We start from the raw sequence: 20882 nt of genomic DNA, 5'->3' as shown, positions 1-20882 counted from the left end.
GTTTGGTTTGTTAGTTGATTTAATTTTGGTCACGGTTATTTCTAGGCAGTGTTAGATTTGGGTAGTTCTGGCCATATTCTGCAACTTCTCTGCATTGCATCAGTCAGGAACCACTCTGATGACACTTTTCCCCATTCACACAGTGTCTTTCTCCTTTTATTCTCTAGATCTCTCTGATCTTGCCCAGGTTTGACTGAATACAGTGAGATCACTGATACACAGTGATACAGCAGTGTCAATCACATTCACCTTAAAGCCTCATCGGCCTGCCTCTGGAAGGTAGCAAGTACCATTTGAATTTCAGAAGTGGAGAAAAAGAAATTCTTGTAGGCCATTGATAGTTATCATAGTTAGCTAGCTTTTCTCAGAACTTCCCAGGTTAGCACTGGTGGTACGTTTAGCTTTTCTCTTTTCAGCAGAGAGTTTGTCAGTGCAAGACATAGTCCTGCCCTCTGGAAGGAGGACATGTACAGTTCATGCAAACATGGACCCCTCCAAGTTTGGTACAAGTATTGGAACAGGGAAGATTTGTATTTAACTCTCACTTGCTTCTGCTGAGAAAACACTTGTGTTTTGCAAAATGGTAAGAGAAGCTGCTGGGACTGTAAACTCTTAAATCTTGATTACTCAGCAAACCAGATAAAAATGTCCAATGTATTTCTTCTGTAGACATTTTCTTGAAGAGACTTTTTACTCCACAGGAGTCTATCAAAACTAGCTATACAAATGATGGCCTACAAAGGGAAGTAAAAATTATTAGGGCACAGAAAGATTTGTGAAGAAAAATAAAAGAAATTTATTTATGTTGCCATATGGGAAGTCAGAAGATAAAATCTCTTACAGTTTTGAACAATTGAATAGCAATTCAATTTTAATTCTGAGTATGAATATGGGAATAAAGAAAGCTATAGAGCATTCAACTCCAGCATCTCTAGAAGCATTCAGGTCTTAATGTAATTTTTAAAAACTCATCTTTTATGGAAATGAAATATCTAAGCAAATTAATCTATATGTGAAGAAAAACTCAAAAGTATATTCTGACCATATTTCAAAAACTCAGCACTCAGACAACAAAAGCACTTGATTTATAAAATGTCCATTTTTAAGTTATTCCAGTATTTAGGGAGCATGAGTTGTAACTCCTGTGTAGTTAAGAGTTATTGATTCTAGTATAGTTCTTTAGCCAGTATTAATGTACACTACTTCTTTGAAGTGTTTGAATGACCTCATGGATTATTAGTTGTGAATTTGCCTCAGATCAGTGTGTTTTCAGGATCAGGTTTTCAGTAACCCAGAATTAAGCAGAATTTACATTTCATCAGATAACTGCGCCTTTTTGTCTTCAGATAATTGTGTCAATAGCTCTTTACTGCTGGTTGATAAGGAAAAGAAAAAATACAGCATAGTACTCTAAGTACTATAATTGCACTAGAATTAATATGCTCCCTTCATAAACAGCTCTCACTACTTGTATGCTAAGCTAAATGCTTACTTTATTCTGACATTCACCACCCACTTCTAACTTAGATTTGAATATTTGATAATATCAGAGATTCTTCAGTGAAAATAGTTCCTTTTTAGAGCTAGAAACGCAAGTTTTGGTCAAGAATTCACTTTATGAATGGCTGTTTCATCAGTGAATACATTTTTGCACTGAAAATCAGCCTTGTCCTGTATTTACAAACACAGTACATTTTAACTCTCAAAATCTAGTTTAAAAAAAAAAACAAAAAAGCTCAAGAATGTTAGCTTACTAAGCCTGCTGATGTCTGTCTCAAGACTAACGAATTTGTGCAAAGAACCTGCATCCATAAAGAAAATAAAATTTTCAAATTCAAGATAGGATGTTTAATAGTTCCTTAAAAGTAAACAGGATCCTGTAGAGCATCACAGTCCAAAAATAACAATAAGCTAAAACAAACAAACAAACAAACAAACAAACAAAAACCCTTCTCTTTCATCTGTTTAGTTTTAAAACAGCTGATAGTTTCTCTGGTACCTAAGCCTCTCATAGAAATTCATATCCTTAGTTCTGCCTGCAAACAGATGATGCCCAGATGGCAACTGTACAGCAATTGATTCGTAGAAGCCAGAACCCTTTTTCAGCCCTATTTAGTACTATAAGATCCCAGAAAAGAGATGAATAATACTATTAAAAAGTACTCATTGGTACTGTCAGGCATTCCAGAGGAAGTCTCCACTTCTTTCCAGTGCCTCCTACAAGTCTATAAGGTGGAGAAAGACAAAGCAAAATATGTACAGCTTTGATGTTGCAAGTCTGTAACTGAATCAGTGACCCAGAGTTCAAGAGGTCAGTGAAACAAAGGAGAGAAGAGAAGGAAAACAAAAGTCTGTTCACATGAAACTCCAACTCCACACTTTCATAACAAGTTCTCAGAACAGCCTTAACATCATTACTGAACTATGAAAAAAAGTCCAAAGTATAAAGGCAATTGGAAGCGTAATTGAACTGTTAAATTCACAAATAGTTTTCTCTCTGTCTTTTACCCATTAAATTCTTGGGGTAGATTTAAATTAAATCATTAGTTATTGTTGTCCTACAGTCCCATAGTCTGTGAAAAGAAAAGCAAAATGCTCATGATCTCATGAATTAGAATGTTCTTATTTATTACTAAGAGATTACCTGATGGATTAGAGATGATATTTTAAATGCCTGCTATCTCATAAATTTGAAAATGTTACACCATTTTTTTTCTTATATGTTTACGTTAGGAATTCCTAACTCTGTTATACATGATTAGAGAACTCTCAGGATGTTCTGTAGATTCATTATTAATAGATGATTCATATTCCCACATTTTTTAAAATGTTATATGCAGAATTTTTATTAACTAATCCAAGTTACTTTGATTCTTTGGAAAAAGATGAGCTAAAAATACTCTAGATTGTTTAACTAGTTTCTGTTCTGCAGTTTCTAATGCAAAACATGCTGTAGATTAATGGAAGAGACAGCAAGGACCAAATATGTATTTCTTTTTAACATGGGTAGATAACACTATGTAATAGTGCGCATTATTTGTATTACAAAAGGGATAGATCCCCCACTACATGGGTACTGCCTCAAAGTCACTATGGTTTTGGTGGCAATGTCTTTCAGGACAAAGTTCCCCAAGCTGAGAAGGGCTTTTATCTAAGCTGCTGACTTGAATACTGTAGATTAACAATTAAGATATTTTTCTACTGGTTCAGAGAATGGGGTAGCAACAGCAGCATGGAGCACCATTTAAGTTGAGTTATGGTACTTCAAGTGAATGCAGATAATGCTACAACTTGGAAGAGATTAAAATTATAAATGAGGTGTGAGAAGAGAAGAATCAGGGAGCAAAGTGAAGGCCCGTCAAGAATGGCTGAAGAAAACATACATAATATTGGAAAGAAAAAAAACCAACACAACAGCAAAAAAAGAAAAAAAAACATGCCTGGCAAACAGAAAGGAATGTAATAAATGAAAAAGATTACAAGAACATGTAAACACCAGCAGGATTTGTGTAACACGAACAAAAAAGAAAGCAACAGCTCTGTGAGCAACTCAGAGAAATGGAAGATAAATAGGTAAAACTGCAAATAAATGAATTGCTAGCTTGAAAGCAAACTGAAAATGTATCACTTTCAGGCTGGACAGAGGTGAACTAATTGGTGTTATTTTCTTTGATAAGATTTCTTAAGAATAATACAGTGTGGCTTGATTATTAAGAAACGGGTAAATACTAGCTACTGCAACAACAAAAAATATGCAGGATTCTTTAATGAGTGGGCTGTTGCTGCAGTAACCTCAGATTACTCCAAAATATCAAGTCTTATTTACATATCTACAGGCAATGTCACATAATTATGAAAGTTACCTCAACATTGCTGAATTAGCAAAGATACCTTATGGTTTTAAAAATTGTGCTAAAATTAAATAGAAGGAGAAACCCAGTGGCCAGGTCAGTACCATATGCCTTAGAAACAAACTGCTGATAGTTCAAATCTCAGTTAATACCATCCATCTTAGCAAAACTCATTTCTAAATCATGGCTGCAGCATGAACTTAGCCAGTTTCAGACCCCAGTGGACAATCATTCAAATAAAAGACAGTACCAATGCAATGGAGTATTGTTGAATATTTTAGTAAAGAAGCCAAGAGTTGGTTTTGGCCAATAATGCTGGATCACATCTTCGGTGAGTAGATGATGCCTCTAGCATAGAGCTAATACCAATCACAGAATCACAGAATCACAGAATTGTAGGGGTTGGAAGGGAGCTCCAGAGATCATCGAGTCCAACCCCCCTGCCAAAGCAGGTTCCCTACAGCAGGTCGCACAGGTAGGCATCCAGGCAGGTCTGGAACATCTCCAGAGAAGGAGACTCCACCACCTCCCTGGGCAGCCTGTTCCAGTGCTCCGTCACCTCACTGTAAAGAAGTTCTTGCGCACATTTGTGCAGAACTTCCTATGCTGCAGTTTCCGGCCGTTTCCCCTTGTCCTGTCTCCACTCACCACTGAAAAGAGTCCGGCCTCGCCATTCTGCCCCCCACACCTCAGATACTTATAGACCTGGATCAGGTCCCCTCTCAGTCTCCTTTTCTCAAGGCTGAACAGACCCAGTTCACTCAGCCTTTCTTCATAGCAGAGATGCTCCAGGCCCTTCACCATCTTTGTGGCCCTCCGCTGGACTCTTTCCAAGAGATCCTTGTCTTTTTTGTACTGGGGAGCCCAGCACTGGACGCAGTACTCCAGATGAGGTCTTACCAGGGCAGAGTAGAGGGGGAGGATCACCTCCCTCGACCTGCTGGCCATGCTCTTTTTAATGCATCCCAGGATGCCATTGGCCCTCTTGGCCACAAGGGCACACTGCTGGCTCATGGCCAACCTGTCATCCACCAGGACACCCAGGTCCCTTTCCGCAGAGCTCCTCTCCAGCAGCTCATCCCCCAACCTGTACTGGTGCATGCAATTATTCCTCCCCAGATGCAAGACTCTACACTTGCTTTTGTTAAACCTCATTCGGTTTTTTTCTGCCCAGCTCTCCAGCCTATCCAGGTCTCACTGAATGGCAGCACGGCCTTCAGGCATGTCAGCCAATCCTCCCAACTTCGTATCATCAGCAAACTTGCTGAGGGTGGCCACTATCCCCTCATCAAGGTCATTGATGAAGATGTTGAACAAGACCAGACCCAGCACAGACCCCTGAGGAACACCGCTGGTTACAGGCCTCCAACCAGACTCTGCACCACCAACAACGACCCTCTGTGCTCTGCCAGTCAGCCAGTTCTCAACCCACCTCACTGTCCACTCATCTATCCCACACTTCCTCAGCTTTGTTATAAGGATGTCAAAAATCACAAATTGGTAGAATCCTATACACCAAATCCAGCCCCATTTTGTACGCAAACATACATGTATTTAATATCTTGCCCCTCTCACTAAAGTTCATTTCATTTTTTCAGCAATTCAACAGAAGTGTCTCTACAGATATCTATTACATATTGAAGATGGAAAAGCAAATGCATTTTTGTAAGACTGCAACACTATTTACTGTTCCTTTAGGTATATCTTCAGTCTTGCACCTCTGTGCTGAAGTATGTCATACTGAGGAAAATTCTCAGTAGCAGCTAAAGTTGATCAGGAGTGCATTAGTAACAGTAAATTGTTTACAGCTTCATCAAGTGGTATGCAGCAACTGTACATTTGTAGGATATTGCTTAATAAGTTCTGTAAGTAATAAAAACTTGTCTTTGAAGGGCTCGAGGCACAGTTGCCAAAACTCAGACCTGCATTTTAGTAGATTAAATGCTTCCACATGTATTTTGAGATACAGTTTTTATGGATCACTAAGTAATGTGCTTAGCATCATTCAGAAGGGAAAGGCATCCTTGTAAGTGGCATTTTGCCAGAACACATCACAGTTTGTGTTTAAAGTAGATATTTTTTGGCAACATGATCAGATTGAGTGAGAAGTGGTATTTTCATCCTTGGGGAACAGAGTAGAGGTCTGTTACTATAAAGGTGGTAGTTACTGGTGTATTTACTTCAGTCTTGTAACAATACGTCCTGATCAACCTGACATAACTTACCATATTACATTATGTTTTTCCTCAAGCAAATTCTATGTGCTTATTGTTTTACTCATGATACAGAAAACGAGCAGCTTCATGCCCAACAGAAGAATCTAATTTTCAGGGAAATTTGGTCAAAATATCTGGACCTGAAATTATGTCTTTTTAGAATCGCACTGTGCAGGTAGTAGCAGTGTTTTGTTACCAAAAAAATGTGAACTACTATTTTCTGTGTTCCTGAGTCTCTGATTCTTGGCTTGAATACAGTCAGTCCTTTGTACTGTGTTATTACAATGAGGTAACCAAAGAAAGAGAGTCTTGGTTTGAGACTGTCAGCTGTTACTAATCACTGCTCCATGGCTTGCTGTGAATCCCTGCTTACTTCTCCCTCCTGCTCTGCTTAGCACACATAAAGAAGATAAATTACTCCCTAGTTTCCCTTCAAAAAGCATATTGTTTGGCACATTCCAATACTGTGAGCAAAAGATGGAATAATGTGAAGAGTTAAATGGGCATCTAAACAGGCCCACAGCAGGCTTCTTCTGAGGCAGATGTGAGTTTCAGGAAATGTCCTTCTCTAAACAAATTCTGATATCTTGAAACCCCGGACAGTAAATCAGTGGCAGTCTTCAGGATAGTACAGCACATTCCCACAAGAGGTTTTCTTCACTAATACACATATCACTGATGTACAGTAAACGCAGTATTTCAGTACTAGCTATGTATTTTGTTTTAGTGGAGGCTGTGATACATTGATGTGTATGTATCATTTAGCAACAACCTTGCTAAACAAGTCTTGGGAGGACCTTGATTTCCCTGCCTTCAATGACTAGCACTGTCTGAAGACTTTTAAAGAAGGAAAATGAAGTTATTTGTGTAGTATTTGTGAAAAAATTCTGTGAAAACCACCTCAGTAAGAGCAGTGAAAGACTGGAATAACCTACCATGAAGACAGCTAAAGTAAAAATAGCAACTGATCTGAACTTTAAGCTAAATTAAATTCTGACCAAGACATTACAGTGTATTTGCCAGCTATATCAGAGCACTATGCTTGATGTCCCAGGAAATAGTTTTCACCAATGACAGTTTACTGTCATTTTTCAAAAAGACAAGATAACAATTTAAGCAGCTGCAGTGAAATTAAGCATTGTGTCATTCTGTTAAAATGAATGTATTACACAGAAGCAGCAGTATCAGTGATGATTGACAACAAAAATTTTTCATTATTCATGGTTAAGTGAAAGGCACAGATCCTGCAAAGCCACTGGAGTTTGCTTGAGCTTCTATAATGCACACCAAGTTATGTTCTGTCAGTTTCTCACTGTGGTTTCTCAAGCAGACTCCTAGTAATGATGTAACTGTTAGAAGAGAGAGGAGGATGAAGGCCAATAAACCCTGGTCAGTTAGTAACCATTTTCCCTTGACAAATGTTAGAAAGGTAAGGAGGACATTTGCAGCTTGCAACACGTTATACCTATTTGCTAGAATATTTTTGTACTGTCTCTGTCAAAATGTCTATGTCAAGATGTCTAGGCATCGGACTAACAGGAAGAGATGTTTGATTTGCATCACTGTGTTGCTGCCTGTGCAAAAGCTTCCAGAATCATGGGGAATCAGTGGTCACTGATTGGTATCCAGTGCCCACATTCAGATATAATTCAAAGCAACTGTTGCATGAATACCAGCAATAAGTACGCATGGTGTGATTAGGTTTGCATTGCATACAACATTTCTCCTTGCTGTGGTGATGAAGAATCCACAGAAAAAGGCACACTGTTTTACGTTGATGCTTATGTGGACTTATCATGCTTTCAAAATCCACCTTCCTGTTAAGGTCTGTGATTTCTCTGATTCATTCATGCAGTGGTATTTCTTATTAAATGTCGCAAGAATATTTTCATATCTTCAGAATGGCTTATTTTGATGTTGATTTTTTCTATAGTACTATAGAACTATATCAGGCTCTCCAGAGCTGTGCTGAGCCCAGGTGTTCTTTTCCACACCTTTGTTCACTTGACCTCATCCAACTGGTGTCAGTTGTGTTCTGCAAAGTGGTGAGAGCAGAGCCAGCTGAAAGATAGGCAGGGCAAAGTGAGGAACTCTGAATGTCCTTCAGCAGCACTGCCACCACAAGCAAAAAATGCAGTCTAATAGTACAGCCAACACAAAGCAAAGGAAAACTACTGTCAAATAGGCTGTCTTCTCCCAGACATGCTGTCCTTCTGCTTCCTTTGTACCAGGTCTGGTGTTTGTCTGATACCATCGTGAGATGATTCAGAACACCAAATTGACAGAAAAACTAATTCTACAAAGAACAAAGTAAATAGCTTTCTGGTGCAAGGAATGGGGCTGAATTACAAAGATGTGGGGCATGTTTGGTCCTTCAGGGGCCCCTGTTGGCCACTTAATTGGCTCATTAAATTGCATTACTGCATCCCTGCCATGGTTTTCTTTATTCATTTTGGCTTAATCACTGTCACGTAACTTTGGATCAAACATAATTGCTGACTTTCCTGAGAGATTTGTCAAACTGTCTTAATGGACAAGGCAAAAATATAAAAGCATACAATTTTCTTATTTCAATTTCCATATTCGTGTAAGAATAAACTATACTGAGATCTGGGGGCAGTTTGCTCTGTTGGTTCTTCTAAAAAAGGCAGACACAGCTGTATATCAGACTTGAATTTTATGTGTCTTCAGGAGGAAATTAGTTGTATTAATTTAATATTAATTAATTTTACCACTGCTTATAATTCCTTGAAAGTGTTACATCACTTTTTTTTCTTTTCAATTTTATTTTCTTACCAGAAGAAATAACCTGGAGCTTGGACTAATGTGGGGCCTGATCTTGCACAGGACTCAGGTGTCAAATATTGATTTTCCTTTCCTGGGAACGCTTGGCAGTTATCAGAATAAAGCTTCAAACTTAATCGTGTTAATTAAAGTCAGGCAATACTCCCGCTGTCTTTACCTAACTAACGCTCTTCCTTTTTCTTAGAATTTTTCTGTTAGAATATTTCACCATGAGCTTACACAGCCTTATTCATTTCCACAAATCCTCATCAACATACACAAAAGGGATTGTTCTCATGGTTTCACACTGAGAGTTTACTCATCACATAGTGCTTAGTAGATGTAGGGGGTCGGGAGTAGTCCTTTTAAGACTGCTTCATTAGGAGAGTGAAAAGCAACCTAAAAGAAACAAAATGAGGGCAACACTCCTGAATCAACAGTTGCCATTATTGCTGTTCCACCATAAGAGTCTTTAATAAGCAACTGCAATTTCCTAATGAAGAGACTCTAAAAAATAAACAGGAAAATAATTAACAGTGAAAAGATGTTCTGTTCATAATGCTCTGTATTTAAAAACTCAGTTTGAAACATGCAAGGGGTATTTATATAAAAATCTACATTAGCAAGAAAGTGCTATTAATTCAGTTCCAATAATTGATATTAAGAAAAAAAATTGAAACAATCTTAGAAATCTCCCTTTTTTATTTGCCTTGGTGAATATTTATGAGGACCAGGCAGTACAGTTGCCTGCACACGTCCATTCAGAATTGATTATTTTATGTTTAAAATCTTTATCATACTGAGTGACAAATATTTTTAAAGTAACCAAAATTTAAATCTATTCTGGGCAACGTGATAGATTCTGTTATACAAAACACAAGAATTATGATGTAGGAAAGCAAATACATAAAATCTATTTTTTCCAAAAGTTCTAAAGGACAACAAAAGGCTTTCAGAAACAGAGACTTTTGGTATGAAAAGTAGTAGCTGTTCATTTTATTTTTTTCATACTAAGGATATACATATGCATACAAGTGTACATCTGACAAATGATAAAATCACTGAAGGCTTTAGGGCCACTCCTATGCAGTGACTGTTTTTTTTAAGAGAAGCAAAATGGGTCTTGTTAGCTGCCAGTTCTTCAGTGGTGCACTGCTTACTCTTGGAACATCTTGGGATCAGTATGCGTAAAAATAAAAATATCCCATTTGAAACTATTAATTGGGGCTTTGTTTCAACAAATATAGTAATTAACACTAGGGACAAGTTTAAATTCAAGTATACTTTGCTGATTGGGGATTTATGTGCAGAAATAAGACCTCAGTCATACCAGCTGCTGACCAGTTATCATTGAGGTGAATATACTCTTTATTAAACAAGACAGACAAAACCAAACCCAAAACAACAATAAAAACCAGCACCAAGTAACCAAAAAACAGCAACAAAAAAACAAACCAGGTAGAAACTCTAAAGTACTGTAACAGGAAAAGTAGGTATGGGCTTAAACTCAATTCTCAGAGTTACATAGCACAGAGTTATGATTTTAGGGTTAGAGTTAGGGCTAGGATTAGGGTTAGGGTTGCACCAGTTACAGGGAGGAAGTGCTCTGAAGTTGGACTTCTTAGCACAGGCTCTGATTTTTGGCTTGTAGAATAATTTCTTGGAATTCTTTTCAGTAAGCAGCTCCAAAGTAACTGATTTAAATATTATCTATAGAGAATATGATCAGCATGTTTTATCTTTGATTTTCCTGAGGGGTACAGTATTTTGACTGTGTTAGTGTGCCCTAGTAAATTACAAGAGTACAGATAGACTGCAAACAGTTTGCTTGCAATGTAGAGAAAATTGATATCAATTGAAGTACCTCCAGATCCATAAATTTTAGAATTCTTTTTAATTTAAACTCACAAGTATAATAAATATTGAATTGAAAGAAAAGTAGTAGTAGTAGAGTAGCTATTCAAGAAAATTGCTACATGATCAGCTCATGCTAATTTGGAGAACCACAATTAAGTTAGGCAAACAATCAGAGCAGTCAGATTAACAACTTGAATTTAACAAATTGTCCTAACTAGACTTTTCTTCCTTTTTCCTCCACTGTTTCTCTCTTTTTCCTTCTTTTGAAGTTACCCTACTTACTTGCTTTCATTGCGTTTCCTACATCCTCTAATACCTTTGTTAAATAACAGCACAGTGCTTTGCTTTTTGTCCTGACACTCCGGAGAACTCCGCAACATTTTTATTTCACTCACAGTGTGACTGATTTGCACCTTATTTCTCAAGAGGGGAAAAAAGTGAGTGAAGAGAGAGGACAGGCAGGGGTTTGGGTTTGTTTGCAGTTCTGTAGACATACTCCAGCCCCCTTCTTTCTTGCTCACCCTTCATCTCCACCAACACTTAAAAAATTGTTCCTATTCACACTCTGCGCGCGCGCACGCTAGGAGCAATTACGGGCACAGTGCTTGAGGTTGCCCTGACAACTTCAAGGCATCCCTGTGCGTGGGGACCAGCAGCCCAGCAGAGTTTCCCAGGCCCCTTGGGGAAGGGGAAGGAGGAAAAGAGAGGAGGTTGCAGGGTGCAGGAGCCAGCAGCCATGGGGAGGGGAGCGGCAGCAGGATGAAAGGGGCACATACATCTCCAGTGACACAATGGGAGTTTTTCTGGCTGGCTATGAAAGGACACACTGAGGGTACAATGGTCTGTGACACATGAAAGCTTTGGAGCAAACTTTATTGCTTCTCCATTAAGAACACTTCCAGAGACCCATTCAGCTCTAAGAAATCTTGTCAACATCTTAAAATATAAAGAAAACAAAAACCTTCATTTTCTCATGTTCCAAAACAGATTTTCAATATTTTTTTAGATGCTGGTGTCCTGGAAGCTTTTGAAGCTTTAGCCCTGGCAGGTACTGGGTGTTCCTCTTCAGGTTCCCATTAACTCCAGCCTGAGGGAAAGCTGCCCAGCAGCACACAGTAAGGGTTCTCTGAGACATGTGCTTGCTTCCTCCTCATATAGCTTTTCTTCACACGTGTGCCTGCCATCCCTCTGCTGTGAATGCTTCCTGCTATACACACCATCAGCAGTTAGAGCCTAAGAAGAGAGGAATTACTGTCCCCTACTTTCAGGCTAAGTCATTCATATGATAAGCAACAGCAGAAATGAGACTAAGTAACCTAAAATAAGGGGCCATGTAGTCACAGCCAGAGTGCACAGTAGGAAGCCAAGATGGAAAGCAGCTTACAAAGGAAAGAGCACAATTCTTGCTCCCTGACATATCAGGTTCACATGGTTCACCACTTGATCTTACTGACCCATCAGTAAGCCTAGCTATAGAATTTATTTCCTGTTCACCAAAATAAGAGGACTATCTCTTGGCAGCGCTTGCCATTTTCCTCACCAAATTTCAAAACTTACAAATGTAAAGTTACCACAAATACTATCATCCACTTTTGCTGACAGGGAAGCTGAGCAGAGAAATAAAGGACTGAGGACTTCAGAAGCTGAATTTCTGTTATCAGTTTCTTACTGTGTTTGTACATTTCAGTCTTCTACTAGATTGTCAATGGGAGATATAAATCAAGCAATTATGGGTGCAAATCATTTTGTCAGTATGAATCTTACTCGGCGTAATGGCTTCTGCTATTACATGGCAAGCTCTGTCTGATATGAAAAGGAATGAAATATGTGTTTTATAGTTTTATAGTCTGAAGATTTGACCAGAGCCTATAATGCAGTCTTGATTTCATTTAAAACATTGACTCTTGGAAGGGATCTCACTGTAACTCTGCTAGCACATATTTCCTCATTTAAGAGGTATAGAGAAGTAATATAATATATCTAGTGATGCTATGAGAAAATGTTTGGTTTTGCCAGTTCATGATTCTGATTTCATGTTTCTGCACTATTTATATTCAGAGTCCTTTTGTCTTTTTAAATGTTTTCTCCTCTTGTATAGGTAACTTACATTGTATTCTAAATGTTCAAGAATGGCACCTAAATCTGCAGGTGGACAGTCAGCAAAGTTTGAATCCGATAATGCTTTATGGGAGTCTATTGAAGAAGATTCTTTCATAATGTCTTTCTTCATCCTGCAGTATCAAAGCACTATTCCAAAAACCATTAGCACTGTTGTGGAACAGGTGGTGGAACCAAGCAGATGGAGTTTGGGAAAGTTACTGACTACTTGAAATTACAAAGAGAAAGCAACAAGAGACATTTCAGGGACAAAAACAGTACCTGCACCCATTAGGAAAGAGAAAGAGCTTTTTTCTGACAATGGTCATGAGACACTTTTCAGAGGTTGTGAGCGCATTCGTTTAACAGCCACAGTGCAGCCCTGTTGGTGCAGTCTGAAGAACAAATACTTCAACAGATGCCATACTGAGCACTCTAGCACTGACTATAGATCAGACACATTAAGACAAGCCAAGAATTAGGATTAATGTTGAAAGTTTTGAAAAGCTTATAAAGGACTCTAACTGCTTATTCATAAAATAGTGAGGATTTTCTGAAGCAAGCTAACAGCATTCGAGCTATTTTAAATTCCCAGGGCTTGGAACAGAGGTAAACTCAGGTCATTCACTAACAATTGGAGAAAACTCACATTAGTTGTAGCAACATTATCAACATTCCTTGAGTACTTTTTTATTTCTTACCATTACATGTTAGGTGCAGAACATTTCTAGGGCACATTTTTCAAATTATGGTCACTACACTGATGAAAATTTAAGTATCGGCTCATTGGAATAAGGGAGTGCCATACTGCTTCACAATTATAATATTTGCCTTCAACAAGTGATAAGCACATAAAACTGTAACTCTTATGATAGAAACTGTGATAGCAAGCAAGGTATGATAAATGAAAACATTGGTAGTATGAGCAACAAAAAAAGGCCAACTTACATTGGATAGCTTTCTTTGTACTGGTCCACAAAACTTCCCACAAACCTATTTGCGTTATGCTGAATATATAGTCATTACTCATGAGGTGAATGTGCTTGTGCTTAAATCTACTAGGAATTGCTGCCCTGGACAGTAAAGCATCAGGAAAGATGGGAGTCCGAGCAGTAGTCTACTACATGAGTACTACAATCATTGCTGTACTGATTGGTATAATCATTGTGGTCATCATCCACCCCGGGAAAGGTACAAAAGAAAACATGCACAGAGAAGGCAAAATTGTGCAAGTGACAGCAGCAGATGCCTTTCTTGATTTAATCAGGTATGGCTATGATATTGCATATTTTCTGTTCCAGTGACAATAGTGATATCTGGATTCACAGGAGATGTATAGTGAATAAACTTAGATAGTGACTATATAAATTAGCTACATTTCTTTCAACTATGCCGTACTGATATCTCTAACACTTACAATGCTACAATGCATAGTTCCATATTTCAATAAGGCTGTTTCAAGGGAAGAAGCTGCTTCTAATACTCAAAGAAAGAAAGATTCTTTGACATACAAAATAAAGATTTCTGTTCTGCTATCTGCATGGGTCTTTTCCTCTCCTTCCATATCCAAGAATCCTTATTACCAAATTCCTCTGCTTTCTTTACTTCCAACCTTCAAGAATTTTCACATTTCACTTGGAGCCCTGATTTAGCTATTCTTCAATGCCAATCTGAGTTTGTCTACTCAACCTTTTTAAATTGTATGGATGGGAAATAAATTCCAGGAACAGGCAAAATGAATGTTTGAAATAGAAGGGCACAAATAGAAAGTCTTGTTTCATTGCTCAGAGACTCTGCAATACCTCTTTTCTAGAGTTAATATGTCATAGATGTATTCCAGGGAGTAGGGAAACTGAGGTTTTGAACTCAGGAGCTTTTCCACAGGTAAAGCCATCAAAATTTTGTGTTCCACTAACCCATTTGGAGAAGCCAGAGACATGGAGAAAGGCCTCCAAGAGTCATGCTGCCAGGAAGGGGGACTTCAGAAAGATCCATGAAGAGGTTTGCACTCAGATTCCTCAAGATTTGCTCAGTTATGCTGCCTCTAATCCCCTCAGAAATATCACCATTTTGAAAAGGAAATAAACAAACTCCCATATATAGCAAGCATGCAAACACATATACTGTGTGTCTGTGTTATTATTAAAGAATGCTTTGACTTCCGAAATATTTATTTTTTTAATCATAAGGCACTAAATTGAGTTATGAAAGTCATTATTAACAAGGCTATGTGACTGCAAATGTTTTTGAGAAATAGAAATGCACTATTAATAATTTCTTTATTAATCTAGGTTCTGACAAAATAAATAAATGTAAACTTTAAAGTTGGTATGAATACACAGAGCTTTGTTCATGTGATAAATTAGCTCATGTTCTGCTCCACTGCAAGACCTGCTGTACAATACTGGATCAAAAAATATTAACTGAGGTGATCTATCCAACCCTACTGCATTTTGTCCTGATAAAGCTAACCAGGCCAATTCTGTATGCAAAGCTCTCCTTGTTGTATGTAACTATGCATTAATATATATTCATCTTAGGGTTCCTTTGAAAATTATCTGGTCAACTATTTAATCGGCTGTGCCACTACTTAAGATGTTATTAGAGTCATTTTATTTCTCATATAATTTTACTTTTCTTTCACAGAAATATGTTCCCTCCAAATTTGGTGGAAGCTTGCTTTAAACAGGTATGTTATTTCCAAATCATATTAAGTCTGAAGATACAGGGATATGAAAACTCTTAACTGACTGGAAGATGCTAAAAAATGGAAAATGTGCATAGGTTAGAAACTGAGGCAAAGGTTTTTTTTTTAATATCAACAATAGAATTAAATAAGGGGACCTTCCATTACCTGTGATAAGATTGCATAGGAATGTTCTTACTTCATTGCTTCCTGAATTCCTCGCTCATTAGCCTAGTTCCTAACATAAACTATACAACAGAGAAAATAATAGTAACTGGTTTCATACCTCTATTAAAAACAAGACATCATGGATCCAGTGAAATTTTTAATGTGCCTTGTCATAACTTAATTACTTCATACAGAACCCATAAGAAATCTCTAAATGACAATTTACCAATTGGTACTGTAGCAACCAAATGAGCTGGAATGTTGAGGTAAAAAAGCAAGAGTACAAAGTAAAAATTGGTGAGTTGAGTTACAGCAGAAGAGAATTTAAAATAAACAGTGACATTTTCTTTAGTCACATAATGTGTGACCACCAAAGGGCAGTGACTTTCTACATCAAAGATTTGTTTAAGATTAAAGATGAATTAGACACAGGTCCAAAACCAACAAATACTATCTCATTGTTTTTAACAGATTATGTTGAACTCAGAACAGTGATGCAAAAAGGCAGTGTGGAAATGGAAAATCCTAAGCTAAACTAGAAAATAATTCAAAGAACTTTATGCAATTAAGTCAGGAAATGACTTCATTTTCATCTCAAAATAATGAAAAAGTTAGGGCTTGAAGTTACATAGCTGGTTGCAAGCATTTTTAATAAGTCTGTCAAGTTGGGAAGTTATTACCTGTAACGGGTGAAAGCAATCATACTGCCTGTTGAACTATAATTTCAAAAAGATTTGGGAATAAGTTTTAAGTAGCTAATAATTATTAGCTTGCTCTTGGTTCTGCAGAAGGCTACAAGTACCTTGAAGGAAAGAGAAAATTTTAATAACAAAACAAAAGAAAAATACATTTAAAAAGGTAAAGAGTAACAGAAGGGTCTGAAGCATGGATCAAACCTGAATTACCTATATCCTCCCATTCTAATTGTGCTGGGTTTTGCTGTTTTGTTTTGCTTTTTTTTTAATTTTATTTTACTCTGTGTGTGTGTGCGTCACAGATGTGCAATGGCTTATTGGATTTCTGTTAAGCAGAGTTTTTAATATTGTATGGGAAATGAAGAATTTGAACAGAGGATATGTTTATTTGGTTACTTTAAGAACTTTGAGACTTGGGGTGAGGATGACCCTCTGGAGATAGCTGATGGAAGGTGCTGAACTGAGATACTGGGTGCATATCAACAGGTGTTTTTATGAACAACACTGCCCAAGAAATACACTGTAAAATTTACAAATTACATAAAATTTGAAATACTTTGTTTTGAGTTAATTAACAAATACCTAAGAAAGTGGTATGGTTCAGCACAGTGTACACCTAGAGAAAGTATAAGCATAATAATGAGTAAACTTACCCTTGCAAAAGTTGACATGGAAATTACTATGACTGAATATAAACTGGGAGTTAGTATAAGGTTTTTTAATTAGAAGGTTTATCATGGTGAAGTCTTGAAAAAATCTTCAGTTAATGGGAATAAAATAGCTCATCTATTTTTAATGAAGATTCCTACCACAACAGGAAATTCAACTCAGTGAAAAGCAGTCCTAAATCTAAGTTGTTAATTAAAGATGTCCTGTAGATTCTATTATGTGTGCTGTATTTCTCACATGCTTCACAGCTTAAGGTATTTTCCCAGTTACAGTTCAATGAATAGGAAATGTTTAATAGAAGTTTTTTCTGACTTCCATCAGCAGATGTTACTGGCATATACACCCCACATTTAAACCAGATCTTTTGATGTATCAGGTACACACATTGTGTCTTATAGCATTCTCCAACATGTTTCTTTCCTGACAGAGATCTGCACTGAAATGCAGTGGAAGGATTTTCCTTCTTTCTCACTATTACCACCATAGACAACCTCTAATGATTGTTAAGACTCAGCAAGTTTTGGACACTATATACTGTATCAATAGCAAGTACATTCCAAACCAGTTCTACTGATGCACCAAAGATGTCATTTCTATACGGTCTTCTTGTCCTTTGACTTCCTTTTACTGTATTTTCCCAGCAAATCTGTGAAGAAAACAAAACTAGCTCCTCTTGTTTCTCCTCCTCCTGCACTTCCTCCTTCTCTTTCTTCTGAAAATGTTCATTCCAGGAAACAGGAAGAATAGCAAAGGAAATCCTTGTTCAGACTGTTCAGCTGGGAATCACAAGATCCATTTCAGGCCTAGCTGATGCAGTTCAGCACTACACACCAGGAATGCCTCAGGGCACATCTTTTCCTAGCATGCCTCATTAAGAATATTAACTTGGAAAATGTCAGGCTTTGGGTTTATTTCATTCTTCACAAGTTAACCCCTTTCTGCTCATGAAAGATCTGTTTGCACCCTGTCTCTATCAGTGCCCACTCCAAGTAAATCAGTGGCAGGCAGGGATCATTGGAGACAGTAGAATATTAAAACCTATGCTGGCTATTTCCATACAACATATGATGCTACTTTTCCTATGTGGGGCACTGCGTCTTTTTTCAGCAACAAGAATCTGAAAAGACTGGTGGAAATATTCCATGCTTGTCTAAAATCAGATACTTCTGTTCAAAATATTCTCTGTAGTCCAGTATTCACTCCCAGTTTGAGGATATGCAAAGAAACCTTAAGATTCATCTTTCATCTCTGGCTACAGCTTTTCATTTCTGTTACCATGCTAAATTTAAAGTTGCTATCTATGACTTGTAAGAAGCCTGCTTGATGGGCAGAAAGTGCTTTCTATCTGACTACTCTTTGTGTTGTGGTCTGAGGATATATCAAAAGACAAAAGAAACAAAGAGTGAACTTGGGACATCAGGAGAAACAGAATCAGTCTAATTATCTGGGGGAGGAGGTCATTGTGAATAGGTGGAATTTGATGCCAGCTGAAGCTTAAAGATCTGGAAAGGTGTATCTGATAACTACATTTCATCTGAGCTGTTTTTAATTAATGTTCTTCCCAGAACTCATTCTTATCAAGGGGACTGGAAGTGTTAATTACACTTTAAGACAAGACTACTGATACATACTGTCTATTCCTCATGATAGTATCAGCTGTTTGAAATGCATTTTAACCTGTGTCATCAACTCTTCTGCAGAAAATCTCAAATGGTTTCACAAATGTCCAAAAGGACAGGAAAAAAAACAATCAGGAAGACAGGGTATTTCTGTATTATGCTCGTTTATCTCTATTCAGCCTTGTATTTAAGGGCTAGCAAACCTGTTTTTTTCAAAATCATCACTCACTAATAACTACATCACCACATTGACCTAGAACAGATAACACTAACTGTCGGATGTTGCAGATACTGTATTAGGCATCTGGCGTGGAGATCGGGATGTGCCAGGAGTAGGCGTTAACGAGGCGATGTCGGGGGCACAGACGAAGCACATAGGGTATATAAGTTAGAGTTCACTTGTATTAAGTGCCATTTTGCTGTTCACCATATTGGTGTGCATGTCCAGTGATTTGGCCCTGGCCTTATCATGGCCAGTATCATAGATCTTTAACACCGCAGTCGGAGTACTAATAGTAAACCATGAGTTTTCAGAGCATTTACCCATGCAATTACATTTTTCACATGTGCTACTTCCATGGAATATACTGCTGCTTCTTAAAGTCATGCAGTGAATCCAAATGAGATGGCTATGAGTATCTTGTACCACTAGTGGAAAAAAAAAATAGTTAAAGTGCAAACATTCATTTATGCAATTTATTATATTACAATGAGTAATTAAATCTATTGCCTATTTTATAATGAGATAGCTTAATTTAAAATAATTTAAAAGATTTATAGCGTCTTGCAACTAATTCCAGAAACTACAATAGAATTTTCTTGCATATAAAGTTGTTAGAAGAAGGGTATTAGCATTATTGTGTATCAGATAGCATTTTCCTTGCTACCTGTTTGCTTTCTGCACATGAACTAAGGGAAAAAATATATGACTATTCTGAATCTAAAATCTTATTAAAATTCTTTTTGCCTGGTGACAATGTATAAAAGACTCTTCAAAATGACAGAACCACAGTGATGTTGTTTAGCCTATCACAGAGTATCAGTGTAGGTGTGCAGACTCCTAGTAAAACACAGCCATCTCTCCTGAAAATCCTAAGCCTATCTGTAGGTTTTATAGGAGCAGTTCTTCATCCTTTCTTCCAGTAATGAATAATACAAAAGAATGAGAATTCACAGAAGTGTAGCATGATATTAAAATGTCAATTTGAGGTACGCGCTTTTATTTAGATTTTCAAAGACAGCTGACAAACCTTATTCCCAGCAGTAAGTATACAGTACAGTAAGGATCTGCCTGAAAACAAAAATTTCATAAAAACTCACAAAATGATCTCTATCAATAGTCTCTTTGCAAAGCAATGATAGTCTCAGCCATTACCTTATCTAATTCACAATCTTTGATATTTTCTATCATTTTTGAGATTTTTTTTTATCCTTTCTACAATTAGACTTGTAGAAATAGTAGTAGTTGCTTTCTACAAATTGTTGGCTTTTTCACCATTCCACATCGAGATTTTTATTCCTTTTATTTTATTTTTTTTTCAATGCTGGTTAAACAATATTCTATTTTGCTTTCAGCATCATCTGAAAAAAGTACTATGAAGAATAAACTTCAACCTATACTTTTTCCTTTGCAGTTACTGTACTTATTTTTCCCTAATTTCCTTCGATTCACCAGGAAGTTTCTCACGATTTTTTGATAGACAGCTTTGTGCGTAGTAAAACAGACACATCAGTGAAGTTATCCATAACCTCATTTATCACTAATGAATAATGAATGGCAAATGCAAGTGACTGTTTTAGAGCAAATAAAGGTTGCTCTCTGAGTTGTGTGCTCAAATTCCCATTTTGAATTCAACTCTAAAAAAACTGTTTTTCCACTGCTCCCCACCCTGGGAAGAATTCTAGAAAGACAGATCTCCCTAGGGTAAAGCCAACATGTTTGAATACTTCATTTTTACTAACAGTGTGAGTCAACAGAAAAGATCAACAGCTATGTGTACCAGTAGTACACAGTACATAGTAGTAGTAGAAAAGGGAAGACCTTGCTGAGAGAATTTCTAAAATCTGTACAATAGCCCCTAAAAAACACTAGTACAGTGGCACCTTCCCATTTGGACAGAATTTCAGAAGCAGCAAAAAGAAGGAAGAAAAAAAAAAAGAAAAAAAAAGAGAGAGAGAGAGAGAGAAAGAGAGAGAGAGAGAAAAGGAAAAGAAAAAGAAAAAGGAAAAGAAAAAAAAAG

At 37.3% G+C, this 20882-nt stretch overlaps 1 protein-coding gene across 4 annotated transcripts in view; it reads left to right on the top strand.

Annotated features, from left to right (window-relative positions):
* SLC1A3 (solute carrier family 1 member 3) overlaps positions 1-20882 on the top strand; it is a 55642-nt gene that overhangs the window by 25970 nt on the left and 8790 nt on the right. For 3 of the 4 annotated variants that reach the window (XM_042825717.1, XM_042825716.1, XM_042825715.1), the window contains 2 exons: positions 13868-14072; positions 15452-15494. In XM_042825717.1, the coding sequence (XP_042681651.1) occupies positions 13868-14072; positions 15452-15494 (248 nt within the window). The remainder of the gene's footprint in view (positions 1-13867; positions 14073-15451; positions 15495-20882) is intronic. The other variant, XM_042825718.1, reaches the window with a different exon arrangement.

The sequence above is a fragment of the Centrocercus urophasianus genome, unplaced genomic scaffold (genome assembly GCF_019232065.1).
Source record: "Centrocercus urophasianus isolate 14NV4802_14NV808 unplaced genomic scaffold, USGS_Curo_1.0 seq_25, whole genome shotgun sequence".
NCBI classification, from domain to species: Eukaryota; Metazoa; Chordata; class Aves; order Galliformes; family Phasianidae; genus Centrocercus; species Centrocercus urophasianus.
Note: the sequence above shows the minus strand (reverse complement) of the source record. Positions and strands in the feature narration are given on the sequence as shown.